Below are 23,045 nucleotides of genomic sequence, written 5' to 3' on the forward strand. Positions count from 1 at the left end.
TTGATTACAGAAATTCACATTTTTAAGAGTGAGATTAAATCTCCACCTTGTGACTCGATTTGGAGCATTGGTTATAGATAATCTGCATGAGGATCAGACAGACATATGTACATTTCCTCCTTCTGAAGTAGATGCACCAACTGTGATGAAAGTAGTGTGTAATCCATCCTTGAAAAGGATTGGTGGCTAGCGGAATAAAAAAAGTATATTTCAGCTGTGGATTATGCACTAAATATATCTGGTCCCGTGTGGCTCAGTTGGTAGAGCATGGTGCTTGCAACGCCAGGGTTGTGGGTTCGATTCCCACGGGAAACCAGTAAAAAAATGTATGCACTCCCTATTGTAAGTCGCCACCCAAGACCACATGAAAATCCGATATTTCAGCAAGTATTTGGGATAAAGAAACAAAAAACAAATGATTGTATGTGTTGGGGGAATATATGCAGAAAAAATGTTTTTAAAAATGCCAGAAGAAATACCTTTCACATAGGCAATCCTTCCTTCTTGATCATTCCCTTGGTGAATGTATATGAAACTTGAGATTATAGCAAAACACAATAATTACCCCCTTTGTTTTATAATTAGCAGAAGACAGCTATCTTAAAGTTGTTGTTTTCAGTTTCTTATATCATCCTTCATTATATTAGTTTCCCGGAGCATGGCAATGTCTACTGCTTTCCTGTTCATAATATCAAAACAACTAGTACGTTTATTATTTTCATTTATACCCTGTAAATTCAAAGAAAGCACAGATGACTTAACCATTAAAGGGATAATCCACCCCAAACCACTAATTCCTATTATTAAGTGTTAAACACTGTTAAATAACACGTGAAAACAATATTTTTTGTAAACAAATGTTTCATTGTGTCGTAATAATTTTGGGAAATCTGTTGCAGCTCAAGTCTACTACAAAACCCACAATGCAATGTTCTCTCTCTCCCTGGGCTGGCTGGCTAGCTAGCTAGAAAACATAGCTACACACAATACTACCAAAGTCAATATCAGCATGTGAAGTAGCTAGCTAGCTGTAAAATCGCCTAAAACCGCACTATCAATTTACGGGTCTACCTCACAGAATTCATTTTGCAGTTTGTCTCTGCCACTGAGCTATAAACGATATAAATGGATGGATGTGTTCTAGACAAGTATGGCCATACCATCTATTGGCTGATTTGGCGAGCTAGAGTGGAGGTAATTGTTTTAAAAGCATTATGAAATGTGATTGTGTAATCCCATATCTCCAGTGACGAGAATTATATAGCCATGACGCGTTCCTACACGATTTCCTGATTTTCACAGGCGGACCACTTAGAAGTCAAATCGTCTGGGAATTTCTGTTTTACACAGGTCATAGGATTTCACCAAATTGACAGGAGTTTAAGGATTTTAATTTCTGGGGGTGGATTATCCCTTTAAAGATTGGGAAAATACTTTGTTGCAAATTTAATAGTGATCACAATCCCATTTTAAAGTCAATAGATGAGTAGTCAATCAGCATAGAATATGTAAAAAAAACTAAATTTCCCAAGAGCCCTTCCCAGGTCGCAACTATAAACCTCCCCATCCCCTCCCACTAAAAAGGGAATACTCATGATTATATTGCAGTTGTATTATAATCGTAATATCTACACCATCCCTTTCTGGTAGACGCCAACAGCTCTGCATCCAGTTGCAGGTCTGTCACATGACAAGAACAAATAGCCCATCCACAGGGCCCTCTTTTTGTCCCATAATCTAAATATCAAATCAATTCTACTGGACTAGAAAAGGAGGATAAAACAAAACCATTAATGATGAAATAAAAATAAATACACGTGAAACCAAATAATATCATTATGGACATAGTATAAACCATTAAACAGATCATGATTTGGTCATTAGTGGGCCCCGTCTAGGCGGGTCAAAAGAAAATGAGAAAAAACTATGTGAATGGAACACCCGGCCACGGACAGACAGGGGGTGGATACAAATTAATAACTCAGGAGTCAAAGAAGCAGCTGTGCGCTGTCACATATGAAAAAAAAAAAAAAGTGAAATAATGTCTCACTTGGTTCTGTTTGTATCTGTATTATTTGGTCTATAACTGAGGGTGGGGAAAAGGCTATAGATCTATTTTGTGTTCCACACGTAAGTAAGGCATTGACAGAGTTAGTCTTGGTAGAAGCAAATCAATTATGAGTTGCAAAGTCTGTGGCAGATCATAAAATTAATATTCTGTCATACCTGTGCTGTTTGTTGCTGTTAGGCTTATGCGCCTGTTCATGGGACCATGCTTCTCTTGACCAAAACATTTGTAGAAAAGTTTACATAGCAAGTTTACATAGGCTGTCGGTTTACCAGCTTCGATTACATGATCCAATCTGATTATTCTCAAATTACATTTCCTGCTGTGGTTTTCTAGCGCCCTTGATTTCTTAAAAAAATGTACATTTACATTATTTAAAAAACATTGGTGGTTTGCATATCCACCAAAAAGCAACTACATCCTCTATAAATATGACAGTAAATACAAAACTGTTTAACTTCTTCGGTACAACTTAAAGATGTGTCTATCTATGGCAGTGGATAAGAAGTATGCAAAAGTGTTTATGCTAAACCACCACAAGGGGTGGCTGGCTGAATGAATTCAACTTTGGCTGCGTTTCAAACCATAAAAGTTTAGTTTGTCTATTCGGAGGCAAACCTAGTGGGCATCCATGGTGGGTGTGTTTTAGAACCCCTTACTAGTGGCTTTGCCAACTTTCATTGTGCACCCACATGGGTGCCTTTCAGAACCCCTTATGAGCACCTTTCTGTTTTGTTTTGGTTGTCAGTGATTTTCTTTTTAAATTCCCTTTATTGTGAGGGACATATTGAGTTTGTCTTGTGGGAACGTAACAATACAAAGCATTATATTTGGGGCAAATCCAATACAACACATTACTGAGTACCACCTTTCCATATTATAAAGCTTTAGGGATGCACGATATATCGGTAAGCATGTCAGAATCGGCCGATATTAGCTAAAAATGCCAACATCGGCATTGGTTCTATGTATAGTTTAACGCCGACGTGCAAAACTGATGTCAAAGCTGACGTGCATACCTGTATAACGTAGGTAGATGACGTAATGACGCCATGAAAAATACAGCGCAAAACGTGAAACACAGCATTCCTAACCTAGCCCACAATGTCTGCTGTGTGGATATTTTTTTAAGTTTCAAAGGAAGATAACAAAAAGGCCATATTCAACGTTTGTGCTGCTATTATTTCCCAAGGAAGGGAGAAAGTGAAATCTTTCAACACCACAAACGTAATTACTCATTTGAAAGTGCATCACCCCCAGACGTTCAGCAACTACTTAGAACAAAAGCAGAAAAAAACTAAGCGCACACTTCCAACAACTAAACAAGTTCAAGTCGAGCAGTCATTTGAAAGAGTAAGTCAAAGGCGAAATACATTAATAATGGAATTCATTGCCCTTGACAATCAACCGTTCTCTGTCATGGATGATGTTGGCTTTCGCCGACTGGTCGAGGACCTTGAGCCCAGTACACACTACCAAGTAGGCGCTATTTTTCAGACTTTGCCCTACTGGAGTTACACAGTGTTGTTGAAATGCACATCCATGAGCTACTTGCTATGGGCGTCACTGTTATTAGCTTCACGACTGACATTTGGAGCAGCGATGTCAGCCCCATGAGCATGCCGAGTCTGACAGCACAGTGGGTCGACGAGGATTTCGTACTGAGGAAAGCCGTATTGCATGCTCAAGAATGTGCTGGTTCTCATACCGCTGCTGCCATTTCAATGGTATTTGAGAACATGTTTGAAACTTGGAAAATCCCCAAGAACAAAGTACACGCTGTGCTACGTGATAATGCACGTAACATGACAAAGGCTTTGGAAGAATGCGGAGTCGCCAGTTTGCCATGCATGGCACACACGCTGCAACTGGCTGTGAACGAAGGTGTTTTGGCCCAACGCATTATATCTGACACAGTGGCAACAGGTAGGAAGATAGTGGGTCATTTTAAACACTCACAGCAAGCATACAGCCGCCTGCAAGCAATACAGGAGCAGCTTGGAGTGCCTGCTGGAACAAAAACGAGTGCTTGGCGTGTACGCAGCCGACTATGAGTTAGCTGCAACAATCAGTACAAACAAGTGGACACTCATTGAAAACATGAACACACTCCTAGCCAGGGACGGCCTGTTCAATAGGGCGATATGGGCGACGCACTGCCAAACGGGAAAAGGAAGGGATTTTTTTTCTAATCAATTATATCACGGCAACAGTAGTTATCAGTGTTCACGTCTGATCTGCCAGCCACTAAATGTCAAATCAGGCTAAAGTCGTGCTTCAAATGGCCCCGCCCGTTTTTGGGGCGATTTCAGTCAAGTTGAAAATCGCCCAGAAGTCTCTCATAGCCTGTCATGTAAAATCTATTTTTTTCAAATTTCAAAGCTTTCAATACATTCTCTATGGGTGTCTGTGGGCTTGCACTTACGCGCTTTCGTCATACGTGACGTAACCATGAACGTAACTAAGACAATAGCGGCTAGCAGCGTCTCTGTTGCGACCTGCAGTGTGGCGTTATTTTATGTTTTTAATTTGTAGACTTAGTTTACAAACATTCTGCCAACCATGGATTTCCAGTGGTTGGTTTTGGACTGATCTTGTTGATCGTGTACATACCCGCTACGAACGGACTAAATAATGAAAACGCTGCTGGCAGCGGAATCCCAATACAGCTGGGAGACTTGGCTGGATGACAGAGTCCCGGACAGAGAAGTGGAGCCGGCCGGCTTCACCCTGGTCAGAGCGGACCGCGATCCTGGTAAGAGAGCGACTCTGTACCCCGACATTGAACTGCTTTCTGTGTCACTGCGACCTTACTATCTGCCCCGTGAGTTCCCCCAATTGTTTGTTACCGTTGTGTACTGTTGATAATCACAAGTTTACTGGAGAACTGAGACCAAGTAGAGACTTTGGACAGGGTGGATATGGTATAATAAAGGCAGTTTATTCAGAGGTAAAGATATCTGGAATCGCGTGCACGGACTCGTTCGTCAAACTCTTAGGGAGAAGAGAGCCCCGAAAACATTGTGTGCAGACATTTTATACAATAAATGATGTAGGTTGAATCTAGTAGTTCTGATCTTCTGATTGGTCCTGATGAGTTGGGCGAGGTCCCCTCCACTGTTGCATTGGCTCTGAGTCGGGTTCTCTGTCTTCAAATGTTCAGCCTAAAGAGAGGGGATTTTTGTGTGTGTGTGTGTGTGTGTTTAACAGTGATGATGTGTGTGTGTGTGTGTGTTATCAGTGATGATGTGTGTGTGTGTGTGTGTGTGTGTGTGTGTGTGTGTGTGTGTGTCCTCAGAGCAAGAACTCGTGAGTTGGAAGAACTGAGAGACCTATGGCGTGGGTGTTGTCCTTGGCCACCTGCTGACAAGGCTGACAAGATAGGACTCTTTTGTCCATTGTTATAGGATAGGAACAGCATTGATTGAAAACAAACGCCCAACACAAAATGGGTCATGCACAAGATTTTAGTCAGACCAAGCTATAACATTATATATTTACTACGACAGTACATTCAACCAAAAGCTAATATAACAAAGGCATCAGAGATTATTTATAATCTGTCACAGAAACTGGAATCCATCTCCCCAGATCAGTCAATAAATGCTTCTGGTATTGACTTATATGCTGCCCCTGTCTTCATGTTGTTGCTGGACATATCTTTTTTAAAATGTGTGTAGGTCACCTAAATCATCAGAAAAATTGCCCCTCCTGAGAATTTTTTCAGGAGCCGCCACTGCTCCTAGCTCCATTCGAACAACTGACTCGAGAAATAAGCTCACCAACTGCGTCTGCAGCAGACGTGATACCATCTGTCATGGCATTGAAACGCCTGCTCAACAAAACTGCCGACACAGACCGTGGGGTTAAAACTTGCAAAAGTACTCTACTAGAGGCTGTGAACAAGCGATTCGGTGGCATTCTCTCTGAGCCTCTTTTACTGTGTTGCCACCATGCTCGATGCTAGGTACAAGGACCGCTACTTCGATGCAGACAAGAAACAGGGTTTACGTGAAATGTTACAGACACAGCTGGACAAGATGGAAACGGACACAGTGACTAGCATACCTGACAGAACCTACTATTCCCAGGAATGAAGATGCACTTGGATACTGGAGAAGTAACAAGCACCGTTTCCCCATCCTAGCTAAAGCTGTGTGCAAGTATCTTGGTGCTCCCTGTACTAGTATGGACAGTGAGCGCCTTTTCAGTGCAGATTCACACATTGTAGACGAAAAAAGAACAGACTCTCGTGACAAAGCCGAGCAGGTCCTCTTTGTGAAGAAAAACCTCCCCCAAATGTTAAAATTGTAAATGGGCAGTCCTATTGTAACCCAGCCATCTAGAGTCACTGGAACAAAATTGACTCTAAGCCCAATGGCTTTTCTGTTGTTTATTCATGGCTGGTATAGGTCAAGATTTTCATTTAATTTAAAACAAAGCAATTTTGTTTATTTTTTTTAAGTTCCTAAATGAAAGATGAGATGTACATTCGCTCGCATTTTACTAGTCAGGTCAGTTGAGCACATTTGAAATGTTGTGCCATTTATAGCAGTTTATGACATAGCCTAGAGACAGTAATTTTTTCAAGCAGTTAAAGCAAAAATGATTAACAGCATTTTAGTTTAAAAGAATATTTCTTTCAAAGCATTTTTAAGTTTCTCCATACAGTCAAAGTTGGACAGTAAGAAGAGCCACCAACAAATGAACCATCATTGTAACGCGGGGCAGCTAAAATATTTGTGTCATGAATATCTGTTGTGCAATAAAATACATTAATGGATTAGTAATTTTTCTCATTTACAAGTTATAAAAAAATCTGTTCCTAACTGAACATATGACACTTTGTTTCAACTATTTAACTGTACTAGAATGCTTAAAAAGGCCACAAAAATTTTAAATATCGGTATCGGGTTTTTTGGCTAGGAAAATATTGGATATCGGTATTGCCTTGGTGGTCTTCCCAATAAAGCATAGTGGTGTTTTTTTCTCTTTTTTTTTGCGAACGAAGACAAACAAAGCAAAGCACAGAGAGATCCTTGATGAAAACCTGCTCAGGAGCGCTCAGGACCTCAGACTGGGGCGAAGGTTCACCTTCTAACAGGGCAACGACCCTAAGCACACAGCCAAGACAACGCAGGAGTGGCTTCGGGACAAGTCTCTGAATGTCCTTGAGTGGCCCAGCCAGAGCCCGGACTCTGGAGAGACCTGAAAATAGCTGCGCAGCGACGCTCCCTATTCAATCAGTGTAATTCTGTACATTCTGGATCTCTATGGCAAGATGCATCATTCACCCAAGTTTCGTCAATATCGGGCCAGTGGTGTCTGAGATAGTATGTACATTAGTCACACGTGATAACGGACATACACAGATCCATAGTCACCGAATTTCATCGTGGGGGACAAAAAATTGAGCTACAAATCTGGAAATATGTTACCGCAACAATACAATTGCATTTGATGTCAGGTTTTTGGGATGTTATTGCACCAAATGATAAACAAGAGAAAAATAGACTCAAACCTTGGGAGCCTTCTCGGATTTCAGCTTCCTCACTAACTCCCCCTGCTGGGTGACGCAAGCAAAGGGGCAGGAGGCGGAGACAGAAGAAGGGGCGGGGGCTGCTGCCTTCTGAGGGGTGGAGCTGGCGGGCAGGGCCATGCCTGGTTTGTAGTTCTGGCCAGTCAGCTGCATGAACTGGGTCTTGAGTGAGAGCAGCTCCTTCACCGCTTTGTCCACCTCCTCCTTAGGGGCCTTGGTGGTCTTCAGATCGCGCACCTTCTCGCCTTGAGCCACGATGCCGGAGAAAACGGCGCCGGCATCACAAGCGGCAGTGGGGGCTGGGGCAGAGACCGGGGCGGTTTTGCCCTTGGCTGGGGAGGCGGGCTAAGAGGAGAGACGACAAGGAGTTCAAAATATAAGAGAAGGCATCAGAAAAGCGATTTAAAAAAAACTACAATAATCAAATTATCTACATTAATATATAAGAATACAGGGTGCATCTGAAAAATCTAAAATGATTCGAACTTGTCAAATAGTCTACAATTCTCCTAACTGCCTCTCCTATCTGCATTAATCTGAAAGAACAGGACAGTTGAAAGAAAATTGTCTGGTGAGCATCAGCCATCCTATATCCTATATCTTTGGACCAGTGCAGATGAAGGGGAGAAGAAAACTAGAGGAAATAACTTTAGATTATTGAGATGAGCCTGTAGTTAGTTCCTCTCTCCTTTCCTAATGCAGTGTAACTATAGTAGACGGGTAAGTAACAATACTCACTGTGGTGGTGGCGGCCTTGCTCTTATCCTTGGAGCCGGCGGTGGGCATCTCCTTGGTGTGGCCATCGGGGATGTACAGCAGCACACAGGGACTCTCCTTACAGCTGTGGGGACTGGGGGACAACACCAGGGTAAAATTACTCATACCAGCACACTGGAACAATGTAGTAGGGCTTCATTTCGAAGAGTCATTGTGATATCTATTTAGAAAATGTAGCATCCCAACCAAACCTGGGTTCAAATCTTGTTTTAAATCATTTCAAATACTTTAGCTTTTCTTGATTGAGCTCGACTGGCATTTTTGAGCCAATAGTAGGGTGTTAGGGGTTAAAATGAAACTGTGGTTCTTTATTTCATGAGGATAAGACTTTCCATTGCTGAGATATTTTATTTTCAAGCGATCGGAAAAGGTCCAAAAGGGTTGCGGACTGGTCAATGTTAATCCTTAGTCAAAAATGGCACCAAGTCACCTGTCTGGATTCTTAATTTCAACATGTTTTATCCAATATCTCAAGATATGGTTGTCATATTATGACATTTTCAGGGCTGATGTAGAACAGAGTTGATTCAAATAAAAGTAAAACGTATGAAAATAAAATTCAAGATTATGCAAATGTTCACTTAAAATGCAAATGACGGAGTGGTGCCAGGAAAATAACCTCTCCCTCAACAAAACGAAGGAGCTGATCGTGGACTTCAGGAAACAGAAGAGGGAACACGCCCCTATCCACATCGACGGGACTGCAGTGGAGAAGGTGAAAAGACCTCAAGTTCCTCGGCGTACATCACTGACAATCTGAAATGGCCCACCCACACAGACAGTGTGGTGAACAAGGCGCAACAGCGCCTCTTCAACCTCAGGAGGCTGAATACATTTGGCTTGGCACCTAAGACCCTCACAAACTCTTACAGATGCACAATTGAGAGTATCCTGTCGTGCTGTATCACCACCTGGTACGGCAACTGCACCGCCCGCAACCACACACACACCAACGTGGGAGTCTCTCTATCTCTCTCACAAATCAAATATTAGTATCTAGGTGCATTATTAATATGGTACTCAGTTCAGCAAGGGCGACTTATATGGTCATAAGTGTACAGTAACAGTACAAACATGATGAGCAGTAGCAGCATTGGTAACAGGTTATGTACTGGAAAATAAAGAAAATAAAATAACTAAAGTGTACAGTGCCGTACGCTTTAGCAATGAAGAATGTTTAAACTATGGATTAAGGGGACACCCGGGAACACATACCATGGGTGATAACAGAGTACATATAATTGGGATTACATAATCGTGAACAAAAAGCAGGGTAACTATTTACCTATTAGTAACAGTTAGGCTATATAGTGCATTCGGAAAGTATTCAGAGCCCTTGACTTTTTACACATTTTGCTACGTTACAGCCTTATTCTTAAATTGATAAAATTGTTTTTTTTCCTTCAATCTACACACAATACCCCATAGTGACAAAGCAAAAACAGGTGTTTAGACATTTTTGCTAAGCTATTAAAAATAAAAAGCTGAAATATCACATTTACATGAGTATTCAGACCCTTTACTCAGTACTTTGCTGAAGCACCTTCGGCACTGATAACAGTCTCAAGTCTTCTTGGGTATGACACTACAAGCTTGGCACACCTGTATTTGTGGAGTTTCTCCCATTCTTCTCTGAAGATCCGCTCAAGCTCTGTCAGGTTGGATGGGAAGCATCGCCGCACAGCTATTTTCAGGTCTCTCCAGAGATGTTCGATCGGGTTCAAGTCAGGGCTCTGGCTGGGCCACTCAAAGACATTGAGACTTGTCCCAAAGCCACTCCTGCATTGTCTTGGCTGTGTGCTTAGGGTCGTTGTCCTGTTGGAAGGTGAACCTTCGCTCCAGTCTAAGGTCCTGAGAGCTCTGGAGCAGGTTTTCATCAAGGATCTCCCTGTAATTTGCTCCGTTCATCTTTCCCTCGATCCTGACTAGTCTCCCAGTCACTGCCGCTGAAAAACATCTCCACAGCATGATGCTGCCACCACCATGCGTCACCATAGGGATGGTGCCAGGTTTCCTCCAGACGTGACGCTCAGCATTCAGGCCAAGGAGTTCAATCTTGGTTTCATCAGACCAGAGAATCTTGTTTCTCATGGTCTGAGAGTCTTTAGGTGCCTTTGCCTTTTGGCAAACTCCAAGTGGGCTGTCATGTGCCTTTTACTGAGGAGTGGCTTCCATCTGGCCACTCTACCATAAATGCCTAATTGGTGGAGTGCTGCAGAGATGGTTGTCCTTCTGGAAGATTCTCCCATCACCACAGAGGAACTCTGGAGCTCCTTCAGAGTGACCATTGGGTTCTTGGTCACCTCCCTGACCAAGGCCCTTCTCCCCCGATTGCTCAGTTTGGCTGGGCGGCCAACTCTAGGAAGAGTCTTGGTGGTTCTAAACTTCTTCCATTTAAGAACGATGGAGGCCACTGTGTTATTGGGGACCTGTGCCTTGACACAATCCTGTCTCTGAGCTCTATGGATAATTCCTTCGACCTCATGGCTTGGTTTTTGCTCTGAAATGCACTGTCAACTGTGGGACCTTATATAGACAGGTCTGTGCCTTTCCAAATCATGTCCAATCAATTGAATTTACCTCAGGTGGACTCCAATCAAGTTCTAGAAACATCTCAAGGATGATCAGTGTAAACCGGATGTACCTGAGCTCAATTTCAAGTCTCATAGCAAAGGGTCTGAATACTTAAGTAAATAAGGTACGTATTTTATCTTTTGAATACATTTCCAAAAATGTCTAAAAAAGCTGTTTTCGCTTTGTCATTATGGGGTATTGTGTGTAGACTGAGGAGGAAAAATATTTAATCAATTTTAGAATAAGGCTGTAACGTAACAAAATGTGGAAAAAGTAAAAGGGTCCGAATACTTTCTGAATACACTGTATATCACAGTAATGTTGTATTCCGTACCCATACAGCCTAACACAGACACACACTTCTCACTAAGTCTGAACCGTAACACAGAAGGCTACACTAGTCGTCTAATAACATAGATTACTTCTAAGGTAGGCCTACACCTGAGTTGGGTTACATTGTAATGTTATGTTTGGTGTTGATGAGGATAAAATGCACAATTTCCATCAAATAATTAGCCTAGGTCGAGACTAGATTGAGTTGCCTGCTTGCCACCTGCACAGCAAGTAGATGGGACACATTTTCAATTCACTGGTATTTAGCTATGTTTTTATCGATTGTAGGGCTGTAGCTACTGAATTCTGGAAGTTTACACTTGAAATAATAAAACCATCAATCACAAAATTTGCCGCTGGCACAATACAGCCACTGCAGAGCAGTGCTGCCTCTTGCCCAGAGTGTTAACTCAGCAAACAGCGTCAAGCCAACAAACACTCCCTCGCACAGCTAGCTAGCATCTCATCTTGAAAACGGGTGACGACATGTGAATTTGGACCAATCCCTGACAAGCCACACACCAAAATGCAGCTACGAAGCTCTACTTTGTAACCTGCTATGTTTTTTTCATGTCTCTTAAAACTTTGTACCTTATATTTCAGTCCAAGGACGTCTGATGACTGTAAAACACCCTCAGGACTTCCCCATACTTGTTGGCAATACAATGTCACATCGATCTTACTCTGGTAGAGTGAGGAATACCAATTTCAAATATGAACACACCGATTTCACAGGTTTCCTAAAAAAGGCTGTCCCACAGAATGTAACGTTCTTAGCACGGCACTTGCTTTACATTTGGGCTCATATTGTGTAAATATCATAACGTACAGTATTGGGATTTAGACATGGTTAACAACTTCCACATTCATGTTTTCAAATGATTAATTATGCATTTTAAGACCACAATATTGACATTTAGTGAAAATTGATTTGATCACTGTTGTTTTTTTAATGTATTATTCTCGCCTACCGTCCATTGTTTGTCGAGTCACCTGACACCCTACCCCAAACTTCAAACCCTGCCGATCTGGGAGTCCAGGCAGCATTAAGAAAATGCTCAAAGTATTTGAAAGATTTCGAAGAGCATTTGAACCCAGGTCTGCATCCAACCATCCATCCATCCATCAATCTACCCAACTCACCATTCACCCACCCATGCATCCCTCCCAAAACTAGTCAAAAGTTAATGAAGACCTTGAAGAGAAGATAGGACAAACCTGATTGGCTCATAGGGCTGGTCACAGATGTAGAAGCCCCGCCTCTGCAGCTGGATGATGTCACCCTTCTTCAGGTCCTTCAGACATGGGTCTCCCAGCATCTTCTCCTCCAGCTAAGAAAAAGAAAGGATGGGAGAGAGGAATGTGAGGAAAAGAAAGAGAAATAGGGAACCCCGTTCAGTCTTCGCAAGTGATTACAAGTGATTCTTCATACTGGTCAATGATAGCTGCTCTAGTCATAATGATGTGCTTTCCTAACTACATAAGCCCTTCTTGTAACAGCTTTGCACACAAAACACACACACACTCCCTCATACATACCACATAGACAACCAACCCCCCTCCCACATACACACCCCCAGGCTTGACCCATCCCCACACCCACCCTTGACCAATCCACACTCACCTTGCTCTGTTTGTTAATGTACTCCTTGAAGTCATCCTCCTTGCCCATGACGGGCTTGGTGATGAGGTGCTGGTAGTTGACACAGACTGTGGGCAGCAGGGGGGCGCGGGGGGTCTCGGCCAGCCACGTGATCTTGGTGGTCTTCTTGAAATCCTTGTTCTCCAGGTTCAGCTTGCCCTCCAGGGAGGTGACCTTACCGCTGGCATCTCTGGATCACACAGAGATAAAGAGAGGTGGAGGGGATAATAGGGAATTGAGAGATGGATTTACTTCATTCTACATTTGGTAACATTTCACTTTTTAAATGGAATACATCAGTTACACAGAGAGAGAGGGATCAGCTACATGGTGTATCTATGACATCTATGCTAGTAATCCTAGTTGTGATCCCAGCTTCTGGAGAGCCACAGTACAACTTATCAACTGATCTTGATTAGTTCAATCTGGTATTTCACTGCTGCTCTGATAATGTAGCTTTCTGGGACTGGGTGAACACGTGATAAACACTTGCCTAGGCAAGCCCTCCTGATTAACTTTCTGTAAAAAGTTGCAGGTCCGAAAATCAATTAATCTTACTTGTGGATCTTGGTGATGATGATGTTGCCCCAGTTGATGAAGGTGACCGTCTCTCCCTCTGTGAAGGTCTCTGCATCCGCCCCCTCCACCAGCACTCTGGGTCCGTACCACACCGCCTTCATACCCACCTCTGTGTTCTGGGAGGGTTAAAAAAATACAAATTTGCCAGGTTTAGTTGCTGGAGTTATGTTGGATTGACTATATTTGTATGGTTTGGCGGTTTATTGGTTAGGCCAGGGGTTTTCAAACTTTTGTTGCCCAGGGACTGCCGCCGAGGCAAATCGGCAACCCCCATCATATATATGTTAGCAAACATATATGTTGTCTTATTATCAAGTAGAAGTAATCAACATTTTAAAATGAATACATTTGGTAGACGCTTTCATTATTTGGACTCAGAATTTACACTTCCTCTTCAATGAACTAACAGACTATTAGCTAGAAAAGGTATCTTGGCAGCATAAAGAACATTGTGCAGTTTTGAAACTAATTTCCTGAAATTCTATGCATTATGCCATGGCTAATGCTGTGCTCCTCTACTCAAACATAACAAAATCACTGGGCATGAATGGACGGTTTTTGGAATTTGCAATTCTCCCTGACTGTCTCGATTTATTTCAAAAGATGCTATTATATACACACACTAAATGACCAAAGGTATGCGGACATCTGCTCGTCGAACATCTCATTTCAAAGTCCCCCCTTTGCTGCTTTAACAGCCTCCACTCTTCTGGGAAGGTTTTCAACTAGATGTTGGAACATTGCTGCAGGGACTTGCTTCCATTCAGCCACAAGAGCATTAGTGAGGTCGGGCAGTGAGGTCGGGAAGTGATGTTGGGCGATTAGGCCAGACTCGCAGTCGGCGTTCCAATTCATCCCAAAGGTGTTCGATGGGGTTGAGGTCAGGCCCTGTGCAGGCCAGTCAAGTTCTTACACACCGATCTCAACTAACAATTTCTGTACGGACCTAGCTTTGGGCACGGGGGCCTTGTCATGCTGAAAAAGGAAAGGGCTAAACTGTTACCACAAAGTTGGAAGCACAAAATCGTCTAAAATGTAATTGTATGCTATAGGGTTAAGATTTCCCTTCACTGGAAGTAAGGGGCCTAGCCGGAAACATGAAAAAGAGCCCCAGACCATTATTTCTCCTCCACCAAACTTTACAGTTGGCACTATGCATTGGGGCAGGTAGCGTTCTCCTGGCATCCGCCAAATCCTTATTTGTCCGTCAGACTGCCAGATGGCGAAGCGTGATTCATCACTCCAGAGAACGCGTTTCCACTGCTCCAGAGACCAATGTCGGCGAGCTTTACACCACTCCAGCCAACGCTTTGCACTGTGCATGGTGATCTTAGGCTTGTGTGCGGCTGCTCGGCAATGGAAACCCATTTCATGAAGCTCCCAACCAACAGTTCTTGTGCTGACGTTACTTCTAGAGGCAGTTTGGAACTCAGAAGTGAGTGTTACAATCCACTGATGCAGACCTTTGGAACATCTAAATGTTTTAAAAAGGCTAATAAATCCATGCAATATAGCATACACCATCACAATAAGTCCATTATTTACTTTAGACAGGTCTAAAGAAACATGATATGAAGGTATGAGTTGTCCTTATGTTAGGCCCTGATCTGGCTATGTCATATGGCTGTGGGCTACACTAGTTCAGAGAACAGTCTGTGGTAGCAGAGAGAACAGTCTATGACTATGGTGGCTGGAGTCTTTGACCATTTTTAGGGCCTTCCTCGGAGGATAGAGTTATGGTCAGATTTGCCAAATGGAGGGCGAGGGAGAGCTTTGTATGCGTCTCTGTGTGGGGCGAAAAGGTGGTCTAGAGTTTTTTTTCCCTATGGTTGCACATTTAACATGCTGGTAGAAATGAGGTAGAACGGATTTAAGTTTCCCTGCATTAAAGTCCCTGGCCAATAGCAGCGCTGCCTCTGGATGAGCGTTTTCCTGTGTGCCAAAAGTTTGTAGCGTCATACCCAAGAAGACTCGAGGCTGTAATCACTGCCAAAGGTGCTTCAACAAAGTACTGAGTAAAGGGTCTGAATACTTATGTAAATGTTATAGTTTTTTAAATATACATTTGCAAAGAATTCTAAAAACGTGTTTTTGCTTGGTCATTATGGGGTATTGTGTGTAGATTGATGAGGATTTTTTAAATCAATTTTAGAATAAGGCTGTAACGTAACAAAATTTGGAACAAGTCAAGGGGTCTGAAAACTTTCTGAATGCACTGTATATAGTTCAATATACAGGTAAAAGTCAGTAAATTAGAATATTTTGAAAAACTTGATTTATTTCAGTAATTGCATTCAAAAGGTGTAACTTGTACATTATATTTATTCATTGCACACAGACTGATGCATTCAAATGTTTATTTCATTTAATTTTGATGATTTGAAGTGGCAACAAATGAAAATCCAAAATTCCGTGTGTCACAAAATTAGAATATTGTGTAAGGGTTACATTTTGAAGACACCTGGTGCCACAAAATAATCAGCTGATTAACTCAAAACACCTGCAAAGGGCTTTAAATGGTCTCTCAGTCCAGTTCTGAAGCCTACACAAACATGGGGAAGACTTCAGATTTGACAGCTGTCCAAAAGGCGACCATCGACACATTGCACAAGGAGGGAAAGACACAAAAGGTTATTGCAGAAGAGGCTGGCTGTTCTCAGAGCTCTGTGTCCAAACACATTAATAGAGAGGCAAAGGGAAGGAAAAACTGTGGTCAGAAAAAGTGTACAAGCGATAGGGATCACCGCGCCCTAGTCAAGATTGTGAAAAAAAACCCATTCAAAAATGTGGGGGAGATTCACAAGGAGTGGACAGCTGCTGGAGTCAGGGCTTCAAGATCCACCACCAAGAGACGCTTGAAAGACATGGGTTTCAACTGCCGCATACCTCGTGTCAAGCCACTGTTGACCAAGAAACAGCGCGAAAAGCGTCTCACCTGGGCTAAGGAAAAAAAGAGCTGGACTGCTGCTGAGTGGTCTAAAGTCATGTTTTCTGACGAAAGCAAATTTTGCATTTCCTTTGGAAATCGAGGTCCCAGAGTCTGGAGGAAGACAGGAGAGGCACAGGATCCACGTTGCCTGAAGTCTAGTGTAAAGTTTCCACCATCAGTGATGGTTTGGGGTGCCATGTCATCTGCTGGTGTCGGTCCACTCTGTTTCCTGATATCAAGGGTCAACGCAGCCGTCTACCAGCAAGTTTTAGAGCACTTCATGCTTCCTGCTGCTGACCTGCTCTATGGAGATGGAGATTTCAGGTTCCAACAGGACTTGGCGCCTGCACACAGCGCAAAATCTACCCGTGCCTGGTTTACGGACCATGGTATTTCTGTTCTAAATTGGCCAGCCAACTCCCCTGACCTTAGCCCCATAGAAAATCTGTGGGGTATTGTGAAAAGGAAGATGCAGAATGCCAGACCCAACAACGCAGAAGAGTTGAAGGCCACTATCAGAGCAACCTGGGCTCTCATAACACCTGAGCAGTGCCAGAAACTCATCGACTCCATGCCACGCCGCATTAATGCAGTAATTGAGGCAAAAGGAGCTCCAACCAAGTATTGAGTATTGTACATGCTCATATTTTTCATTTTCATACTTTTCAGTTGGCCAACATTTCTAAAAAATCCCTTTTTTGTATTAGCCTTAAGTAATATTCTAATTTTGTGACACACGGAATTTTGGATTTTCATTTGTTGCCACTTCAAATCATCAAAATTAAATGAAATAAACATTTGAATGCATCAGTCTGTGTGCAATGAATAAATATAATGTACAAGTTACACCTTTTGAATGCAATTACTGAAATAAATCAAGTTTTTCAAAATATTCTAATTTACTGACTTTTACCTGTATGTTCTGCATGCTTCCTATCTGGTTTTGGTCATTACATTTCCATCCCGAAAATGTCCACTTAAAAAACTGTAATTAGCGACAATGACTAATTTCCTCATATTAAAGGGATAGTTAGAGATTTTAGCAATGAAGCCATTTATCTACCTCCCCAGAGTCAGATGAACAGGACCAGCTTGCATGCTAACTGTTCCTGTAGACTTCCAGTTGTTGTGCTGGTTATCATTAGCTCATGAAACGACATCCAACTTTCTTCATATAGGACACAGAGACATAAAAATTGTATCCACGATGGTATTCTGTTGTAGCTAACAATTTTTATCAAATAATTATTCTACACATAAAAATAAAAAAATGTGACCGACCGGCTCGATTCTATCTTATGTAGGAAAATTTGAAATTGTGTTTTTTTACATTGGATAAAAGTAGAGAATAGAAAACGGTATATCATACACTACAGATGAGGAACAATTGGAAAGTAATTCTGCTTTAAAGTTGATAAACTTGTAACCTCACTTTTGAGAAAATGGCCCATTCATGTTTTGGTACCTACTTGAGAGCTCTTCTTTGTCTACACCCATTCAGCATCATTCACACCCTTTTAAGCTTTAGCCCCACCCATCTCTTTAAGGATTCACATGTGAGGCTATGTACTAAACTACCAAAGATTTCAAGACGAAAGGCTGATTTATACTACGGGTGTGTTCGTAAATTAATCTGGAGTGCCAGTGTGTGTTCTGGGCGTTCGTAATCTCAGAGCGTTGTCAGGATTGTCCGTCCGTAAATTTAGAGCGTTTCACTCTCAGAGCGTTCAGAGCGCACACTGGACTCTCTGGCTGAGGGTTGATCCGAGCGTTCTGTCCTAACAGCAGCAGTCAAGCACCCAAGCTAACTGGCTAACATTGGCTAGCTACTTCCAGACACAAATGAGAGAACAGCTCACTCTGACCATTTTACGCGTGCTTGCAGAGGTGGTTATGCTGTTTTTATGTTATCCAGAGTGTTAGTGACTGCAATTGTGCTGCTGGCAACAATTTAATTATGCTTTTTTGCCAACGTTTACTGACACCGGCCATATTCAACGGGTGTTGAGCGTTTGTAAATTCGTCAGTTATTCTGCGCTCTGGCACACTCAGACGAGAGTGCTCTGAAATCGGAGTAGATAGCCAGAGCGAATTTACCAGCTTCGTCTATCAACAGTTGTCGCAGTGACATCATTAACAATCTATTGAAATGGTTACTTGCATACAGTCTTCTGTTAAGACATGTAGCTAGCTAGCTAAACAATGAACCATAATCCCAACTCATGACGTTACTACTCTGCATGAACCTGCTGGTAGCTAACCAACCAGGTTCAATGTTAGCTAGCTAACATTAGGCTGTAACTAGCAAAGCAAATGGCTCTGAGACACGAATAATATTCCTACACAGATCATACACGTACCGTTAGCTAGCGAGCCAGCCAGCTAACGTTAGCTAGTTAGCTAACAGTACACTTTAACTTGAAATGAAAACGACTGACAAAAATAGAAACGTTTATTATCTGAAAATGTAGCTAGCTAGACTATCTTACCTGTCTACATGGATGGATGCTTCTCCCTCTCTGTCACGGATGCCATGGTTGCCCTTAGTTTGAAGATGTAATCCGGAGACAGGGCTATCATACTCTAACTCCACTGATGTCAAAACTCGGTCCATATGCAGTTCTACTATGTGATATATTTTTAAAAAAGCAGATTTCGAAAGGATTACCTACACATACTGACCAGCTCAAATAGACAGAAGCGTGCTACATGGCAGACCAATCCGAACTAATCTCTCGGCATGTCCAGCCCATTCATTATCTTAGCCAATCATGGCTAGCGTGAAGGTTATTTTTTTTAACCTTTATTTAACTAGGCAAGTCAGTTAACCTCTACGGGATTGGTGTCCCATATACGGGACTGTTGAGCAAACGTGCGTATTATATTCTCCTACATTAATTGACGGCCTACCCCGGCCAAACCCGGACGACGCTGGGCCAATTGTGCGGCGCCCTATGGAACTCCCAATCACGGCATGATTGTGATAAAGCCTGGAATCGAACCAGGGTCTGTAGTGACGCCTCTAGCACTGATGCAGTGCCTTAGATTGCTGCGCCACTCAGTTGCTGTCTTTTTCTGTGGCTAAACCAATTAGGCTCGTAATTTAACAATTGTATTTACAGATGGTATACAAGTTTGTTATTAAGGCACATGAAAGTTGACATGTACCAGAAGGCATTTCTGTCAAAAAAGTTTATGTTCAAATGGCTCTCCTGTTAGGTAGAGATGCGTGACATACACTTCGTTTCCTGAAACGAGTCACAAATACAATTGTGGACTGCAGTTTTAAAACCCCTCGGTTAGGCTATTCATTTGGGCAAGATTTAGTTGGTTGATTATTTACTACTCATCACATATCCTCAACTTTACTTGTGGGGGGAACTATCCATTTTAGCATTGTCAGAGTAATATACACATCATGCTTTGGCTGCTGAACACTAGATAAGAGTGCAATACTTCTATCTAGTCAGGGTGTGTCCAATATGTTACCCTAATCCCTATATCATGCTCTACTTTTGGCCAGGCTTTGGTAGTATAGGAGTGCACATCGTAGGGAATAGCTTGCCATTCCAGAGACAAGAGTGCAAATAATAGACATCAATGTACCTTGCCAACACAATGTACCTAGGGGCGGCAGGTAGCTTAGTGGTTAAGAGCGTTGTGCCAGTAACCGAAAGGTCGCTAGTTCTAATCCCAGAGCCGACTAGGTGAAAAATCTGTCGATGTGCCCTTGAGCAAGGCACTTAACCCTAATTGCTCCTGTAAGTCGCTCTGGATAAGAGCGTCTGCTAAATGTCCAATTTATTTACCTTGGGGTGTTTGACGGCCTTCTTCATCTCCTCTGGTGCTTCGGGGATGACGACAGGGACGGAGTAGGATCCTGACAGGGCTGTGTATCTGGGCGCCACTGGGTCGATAACCTACAGACACACAGACATGGAAGAGGTTCATTATTGCAATAGTGTCCTGTGTAGAGACAGAAATTATCATTCAATTTCCTGACTAAAGAGTAAAAGAGACAGGACATTTCAATTGGACCGGAGCATGTTCAGCCTATTTCACACTACCCAGCTGAGCCTAGCAGAGGCGTACTGTGCTGGCCTGGTTATACATCCACCATAGTTCTTGGAACTGTGCTGAAAATGACAACGTGAAAGGAAAATACCCAATCTAGCACAGTACGGTTTGGCACAATAGTGTGAAAACAGCATTTTCCTGAGCGAGCTAACAAACAGTCACCCATTCACAGCATTGAATGGAAGAAAAGAAGGGGAGATGTAGGCAGGGATGACATGAGAGAGAAAAGAAGGATAGAAAGCAGAGGGAGAGTAGTATGAGAAGCCAGTTTTCAGTATGCATTGCCAACACAGACAAGAGGGAAAAGAGCACCCATTTTGAAAGGAAATCTGCATGCATGGCCATGAGGAGGTGAAGTCCCTTGAATTTTTCACATCCTGTAGCCTCGTCAAAACAGACCCTTAGAATGCCCTTCTTTCATGATATATACAGATATGCCTATGCCACCAAAGGTTTTGCTTATCTGAGCTTATAGATACTAGTAGTCTCACTAAAAAATGGCTGCAAATATAGGGTGAATAACAACTTCACAATTCAAAGACTACTAAGAAAACACATAAGCAATCGGATGAGTGTCTAGGAGAGCAGGATGGGGGGGGGAAGGTAACTTTTGGAGGAATGTTCTCCTCAGAATTGAATGGAAGTCAGACTTCATGACTGAACTACAAATTAGCTCTGAGTGAGATTTGTGCAAAAATAATGTTTCAGAATTGATGAAGACGTAGATTGGAGGAGACGTGGGAGAGAAAGGACGGAAAGCACTAGTGTCATGATACCAGAACTTTGACTTCGATACCAATACCAGGTTTAGTATCACAATACTCGATATCATCATGATACTAGATTCCAAAACGATACCACAGCAAAAAAAAAAATAGTCACAGAACAGCACTTCATCCAGACAAACTCAGCTAGTGCAGTTCAATTGTTGGGCATCTTTTGAGTTAAATATCATTACATTTGACATTTTTTATGTCCATTTTTCAGAGAGCCATGAATGCATTAATTAATCAATTACACACTCAATTTGACTTTGTTTTTACCAATCTAACTGCATAACATAATGGTTATCATTTATTTGAAGGTAAATCTACTGATAAACTGGGTCCTCTGTAGCTCAATTGGTAGAGCATGGCGCTTCTAACGCCAGGGTAGTGGATTCGATCCCCGGGACCACCCATACGTAAAAATGTATGCACACATGACTGTAAGTCGCTTTGGATAAAAATGTCTGCTAAATGGCATATTATTATAAATCAAGACGTAGCATAGGACCACAATACAGGTGAATGCATATTCAATAGGAGTGTGTGCATACAGTGCATTCGGAAAGTATTCAGACCACTTGACTTTTTCCACATTTTGTTACGTTACAGCCTTATTCAATCTAAACACAATACCCTATAATGACAAAGCAAAAACAGGTTTTTAGAAATGTTTGCTAATTTATTAGAAATAAAAAACAGAAATATCACATTTACATAAGTATTCAGACCCTTTACTCAGTACTTTGGCAGCGATTACAGCCTCGCGTCTTCTTGGGTATGACGCTACAAGCTTGGCACATCTGTATTTGGAGAGTTTCTCCCATTCTTCTATGCATATCCTCTCAAGCTCTGTCAGGTTGGATGGGGAGCGTCGCTGCACAGCTATTTTCAGGTCTCTCCAGAGATGTTCGATTAGGTTCAAGTCCGGGCTGGGCCACTCAAGGACATTTCAGAAACTTGTCCCGAAGCCACTCCTGTGTTGTCTTGGCTGTGTGCTTAGGGTCATTGTCCTGTTGGAAGGTGAACCTTTGCCCCAGTCTTAGGACCTGAGCGCTCTGGTCAAGGATCTCTCTGTACTTTTCTCCGTTCATCTTCCCCTTGATCCTGACTAGTCTCCCAATCCCTGCTGCTGAAAAACATCCCACAGCATGATGCTGCCACAACCATGCGTCACCGTAGGGATGGTGCCAGGTTTCCTCCAGATGTGACGCTTGGCATTCAGGCCAAATATTTCAATCTTGGTTTCATCAGACCAGAGAATCTTGATTCTCATGGTCTGAGAGTCCTTTAGGTGCCTTTTGGCAAACTCCAAGCGGGCTGTCATGTGCCTTTTACTGAGGAATGGCTTCCGTCTGGCCACTTTACCAAAAGGCCTGATTGGTGGAGTGCTGCAGAGATGGTTGTCCTTCTGGAAGGTTCTCCCACCTCCACAGAGGAACTCTAGAGCTCAGTCAGAGTGACCAAGGGTCACCTCCCTTCTACCCCAATTCCTCAGTTTGGCCGGGCGGCCAGCTCTAGGAAGAGTCTTGGTGGTTCCAAACTATTTCAAATTAAGAATGATGGAGGCCACTGTGTTCTTGGGGACCTTCAAAGCTGCAGATTTTTTTGGGTACCATTCCTCAGATCTGTGCCTCGACAAAATCCTGTCGTCTCGGAGCTCTACGGACAATTCCTTCAACCTCATGGCTTGGTTTTTGCTCTGACATGCACTGTCAACAGTGGGACCTTATATAGACAGGTGTGTGCCTTTCCAAATCATG

The 23,045-nt window shown here is 42.6% G+C and overlaps 1 protein-coding gene across 1 annotated transcript in view; it reads right to left on the reverse strand.

The window, feature by feature from the left end:
- LOC311102860 (bifunctional glutamate/proline--tRNA ligase-like) overlaps positions 1-23,045 on the reverse strand; it is an 83,830-nt gene that overhangs the window by 17,269 nt on the left and 43,516 nt on the right. Inside the window, exons 13-18 of the mRNA XM_084144308.1 lie at positions 20,251-20,361; positions 13,492-13,628; positions 12,916-13,123; positions 12,510-12,622; positions 8,346-8,457; positions 7,590-7,952 (exon numbers count right to left, since the gene is read on the reverse strand). Coding sequence (XP_084000434.1) covers positions 7,590-7,952; positions 8,346-8,457; positions 12,510-12,622; positions 12,916-13,123; positions 13,492-13,628; positions 20,251-20,361 — 1,044 coding nt within the window. The remainder of the gene's footprint in view (positions 1-7,589; positions 7,953-8,345; positions 8,458-12,509; positions 12,623-12,915; positions 13,124-13,491; positions 13,629-20,250; positions 20,362-23,045) is intronic.

This window comes from Coregonus lavaretus (assembly GCF_964263955.1).
Source record: "Coregonus lavaretus genome assembly, chromosome: 27".
NCBI lineage: Eukaryota > Metazoa > Chordata > Actinopteri > Salmoniformes > Salmonidae > Coregonus > Coregonus lavaretus.